Source organism: Eumetopias jubatus, unplaced genomic scaffold, assembly GCF_037043125.1.
Source record: "Eumetopias jubatus isolate StellerSeaLion01/CBP00866 unplaced genomic scaffold, mEumJub1_p1.0 scaffold_11, whole genome shotgun sequence".
Taxonomy (NCBI): domain Eukaryota; kingdom Metazoa; phylum Chordata; class Mammalia; order Carnivora; family Otariidae; genus Eumetopias; species Eumetopias jubatus.
In genome coordinates, this window is record NW_028274817.1 from 54,118,971 (window position 1) to 54,123,774 (window position 4,804).

General features: G+C 36.2%; 1 protein-coding gene across 1 annotated transcript; it reads right to left on the bottom strand.

Moving 5' to 3' along the window:
* Positions 1 to 395: 395 nt before the first annotated feature.
* TGIF2LX (TGFB induced factor homeobox 2 like X-linked) lies at positions 396 to 1,103 on the bottom strand. The gene is given in 1 exon segment (XM_028101520.2): positions 396 to 1,103. A coding segment is annotated over 1 exon segment (708 nt).
* Between the last annotated feature and the right edge of the window lie 3,701 nt (positions 1,104 to 4,804).

Here is a 4,804-nt window from a genome sequence, read left to right on the forward strand (position 1 = left end):
AGAGAGGGAGAAAAATTAGTGATTCAGTATCTGCAGCAGTCCTAGGACCAAAAAGTCTGGTTAGAAAAGCCATAGCAAGGCTTCTGAAGATGTGTTAGCACTGTTTCTAGTCTCAGGTGTGTTAGTCTGATTGTCTAAAGCCTTTAAACCTAGGAGGAAGTAGAAGTAGAGAAGATACCTCTACTTTAGTGTTAATTATGATGACAAGTCCATTTGGAAACACTGAAATATCTAGCAGAATCGAGTCCCAATAGCTAGTGATCGTTCTTTAAAACTCCTAGAAAGAAAAATATCTCTATAAAAGGTAAAACTATGAATTAGTTGGGGGAACATAAATGGATCTACCACTGTAGACACGGGACTGACTACTTGAATATTTTTAGGGACTTCGGATATCATGGATTGGGCTCTTGATTCTTCTGTAGCTCCAGTTCTGCAGCTTTTTGCATGGCTGCATCAACCAGCAGCTGGAAGCTGCTGAAGTCCTTGTACTCCTCTGTTAACACAGGTTTGGGAGATGTCATAAGCAAGGGTTCACTAGTAGAAAACTTGACCTTTTTTTTTGGCTGGGCCTTTGGGGTGAGCTTCTGGCCTGGAGACAACTCTGAATCTAGCAGCTTCTCCCCTGACTTTTGGCTCATTGGAAGGAGGCTCAGGGGCAGGCACGGCGTTTTGTCTGGATCTCTGGGACTTGACCTGGCCTGTATAGGTGAATCTGTGCTCTACTCATGGGTCACATAAGCAGACTTGACTTTTTGGTGGTACATGGTGATCTGGTTGGGGTCATTTCCATCTTGTTGTAGCATTTCTGGAAGAACACGTCTGCAGTCATTGATAAACCAGTTAGAGATCTGCAGGAAAGACAAATTAGTCTGCTTGGACAGCATTCGCTTCTCTGCTTCTGAAGGGTAGGCCCTAAACTGGTGTTCATACAGCCAGGCTTGGAGGATTTTCACTGACTCAGTTGGCAAGTACCCTTTCCACTTCCTCTTACCCTCTAGTGATGCAAGAACTTTATCTGCACCAGTGTCACTATTCAACGTGACTGAGGTGCCTTGAGCCAGGCTTTGGTTCTCTGCTGGGCTTTCTTCAGTGGCTTCCATGTTCATGAAGCCTGTCTTCACTGTTTTGAGAATCAGGAATGGTTGAGTTAGGACTTATGTGGATCTGGTGAAGAAGACATGGGCCAGTCTCTAAGGAGGAGTCTCACCTTTTTCTTCCCAAGTAGATAAACAGTGCTGGTAATTGCTTTGAGCCAGTGGGCTTTGTGATGTCACATTCTTTCTGCCCTGTGTGCTGCCCCCCCCCCCACATTTCCTGGTTCCTCCTTTACTTGCTTTTTTCTCATAGATTCAAATGCACTTGCTTTTACCTCATCAATTTAAAGCTCTCCAGACTTTTCTCTGCTGCTTTCACCAGTTTCTGCTAGCTAATGATCTCAAATTCTATTGGTTAAATCTGGCTTTGCATAAGCCTCATTGTCTTCCTTTATGACTTTCCTCTGATATTTTTTTCTTTCTTTTTCCTTATAATTGCATTATTGGCTCATCTACATATATTAGATGTAACTTATCTATTAAATATTAACCTCAATAAAGGGAGAGTTTGGTGCATCCTGACTCATCCCTTCCTTATTTAAAGCTAGACAGTTATTTTTGACACCCTGCTCCTTCGATTTTTCTTTATGGCCTTGAAATGTTCAGCTGTGACATGACTTCACTATGCCACCGGGATCTTTATGTCTGTACTTTGGGCTCTGACATCCAGTTATGATCATTCTCTTTGAGGCTTCAGTCAGAATTCAGGGGTCTTTTAAAAACATGGAACAAGACAGGACTCAAGAAATAATGATCACAGACTTATATTATTTAAATCTTTCTTGATAGTTTATGTACATAGAAATTACCCTGGAAACAGATGAAAATAATTTGTAAATTGTACATTTTAATTTCAGATAACTGAAAATAAGAGTTGATTCTTTCAAGAACACTATGATCCACTTAGAAGACAATCATGGACTCTTCTTAAGGATATTGTATAGTATTACTGATTGCTAATTTCAGAGGTTTTTCTGGAGAAAACCCCAGGTCATCATCTTAAGCATCATATATTATCTACAGTTTCTATCTGGAAGGACAATATCATTTTACCCTTAAGAATTCTTAATTGGTGTCACTGGGCTGGACATCAGAATATTGTCTACTGATCCTTTGGCTGTTGGTAACCTTACCAGTGCTGACTTTCATAGCTTAAAACTTATTGTAAGGGAGACCGATTGAAATACACAATCAAATCTAATGGTCATTTTAGCAAAGCTCCCAACAACCAGAGAGTGCATATGTTGACTAAAATCAGAGGTCTCCTTTGGAATACTCTGTGAGTGCTACTATTTCTATCAGTCTTTTGGGTGACTAGAACACAAAATAATGTTTTCTATTCATAGTGAAAACTCATTTCTTATTATTATCTCCCACCAATACATGCATGACCCATGCTCAATGAAACTACTCTTGTCTGTCAGTAATTTTCTAGTAACATATCCTCCATCATTTGTTGCTTCTATATTCTCTTTGTATTTCTGGGATTCAGATCTCTGCTGAAGGATTGATAGAATTGTACATATTTAAATCATTGATTTATTCTAAATGACATGATCTAGGTTCTTAATTTTTAATGACTCCTTTATTAATCTTCTTTGAAAAGGAATATCATGGTGGTTCAAAATTATCACCGAGTAATTGGAAGATTTTTTTCCTTTAATACCAGCTATAGGGACATAGAAAAATTTGGCAAGTAGGTAAACATTTAGTAAGAAACCCTTTAGTATTGATCCCTAAAAACATGGTTTCATTTCATGATGTAACAATAGAAACACTATATAAAACCTGTATTACCTTTCTTTAAGTTTTTTTTTTAAGATTTTATTTATTTATTTGACAGTGAGAGAGACAGCGAGAGAGGCAACACAAGCAGGGGGAGCGGGAGAGGGAGAAGCAAGCTTCCTGCTGAGCAGGGAGCCCGATGCAGGGCTCGATCCCAGGACCCTGGGATCATGACCTGAGCCGAAGGCAGATGCTTAATCAACTGAGCCACCCAGGTGCCCCCCCTTTCTTTAAGTTTTTGATGATGCAAAATATGAATTAAAAAGATACTTAAGACAGTGATATATTCCTTCCATCCACTTTTTTAAAACTTCTAAAAAGCTCAAATTATTTAAATGGTTTTTATAAGATTTTTTCTCCCTTCATTGATTCTCCTAACATAAAATATCATTGGATCTTATTTAGAATACTGTTGTATATTTATAAGCATTGATTTATTTACATATGATTCTGAAAAGAGTCTTCTCATGATTATATAATGAGTGAACACAGTATTATACTGTAATATGCACATTACTTTTCAAAATTATGTAAAGCATGAAAAGACTAAAGTCTTTTATACCTTGCTGCTTATCATTTCTATTAATCTACTCATAATTGAATATCAATCTGAGTATTCTACTTTCCAAATTATGTTAGTCTATCTGTAGAGTTAAAAAAAAAGAAAAACTTAAATTTTGAATTCCAAGAAATGAAATAATGTGAAAGAAAATTGAAAACAGCACTAATAAAAAGCAAAAAACTAAAATTAAAACAAAATAAAACAAAAACATTTCCTCATACAAAACACAGTGACTTAATAGAAGCAAAAATTGATGCTTTGGTAATGGGGCTTGGTCAAGTCTGAAAATAGAGAATATTAAGTGCATAGAGTTTATCATACTGTAAAGTATCTGGATAATTTCTGCCAGACACTTTATACTTTGAAATGAATTGAAGGAACATTCAGGAAGCCATCAAAAAAATCCCCAAATTGAAGGAATGGTGAGAAGTTAGGAAGAGAAAATGTAGAAACTGCCCACTTTTTCTTTATTTTTTAAATGACTTAGGGCTTAAAGAAATTTGCAAAATTGTACATAGTTCCTATGTGCTTTTAACTCAGTTTTCCCTAGTGATAACATCTTAGAAATAATAGCACATTATCAAAATGAGGACACTGATTTTGCATAATGCTAGTAACTGAAGTACAGATTTTATTCGGATTTTACCGATTTATTGTAGTTGCTTGTGTACCACAAGGATGGATGGCATAATAAAATTTGTTAAATGTTTCCGTTCAAATATTTCATATACTCAAAAAATTATATCTTTACTATAATTGAGTTTTTAATATGTTTTTATTTAATTAAAATGCAAGTAGTTTAGCAGATATCTGATTTGCATATCATTTGTTAAATATATTTTTGAAAATATTTGACTCAGTATTGTGTTTTTGTTGTATTTACATAACATTGTCCTTTTGACTGCAAAAGTGTTCAATTTTTATGAAACTTAATTTGTGGATTTTGGTTTTTATTTACTTCATGTTTTATGTGTGCCACTTAAGAAACTTTTGCCTATGGACACCTGCGTGGCCCAGTCGGTTTAGTGTCTGACTCTTGATTTCGGCTTAGGTCATGATCTCAGTGTTGTGAGATTGAGCCCCGAGTTGGACTCTGCACTGGGCATGGAGCCTGTAAGAGTCTCTCTCTTCCTCTCTCTCTGCCCCTCCCCCATCTCCATTTCTCTCTCTCTCCCTCTCAAAAAAGAAGGAAGAAACTTTTGCTTAGGTTTACAGTTTTAGGTATAGAATTTAGGTACATTTGACATTTAGAGTTATCTTTTGGTGCATGGTACATAATAATGTTGAAGTTTTTATTTATTATGGTGATTTGTAATCAGTGACCTTCAATGTTACTATTGTAATTGTTTCAGGGTACCAC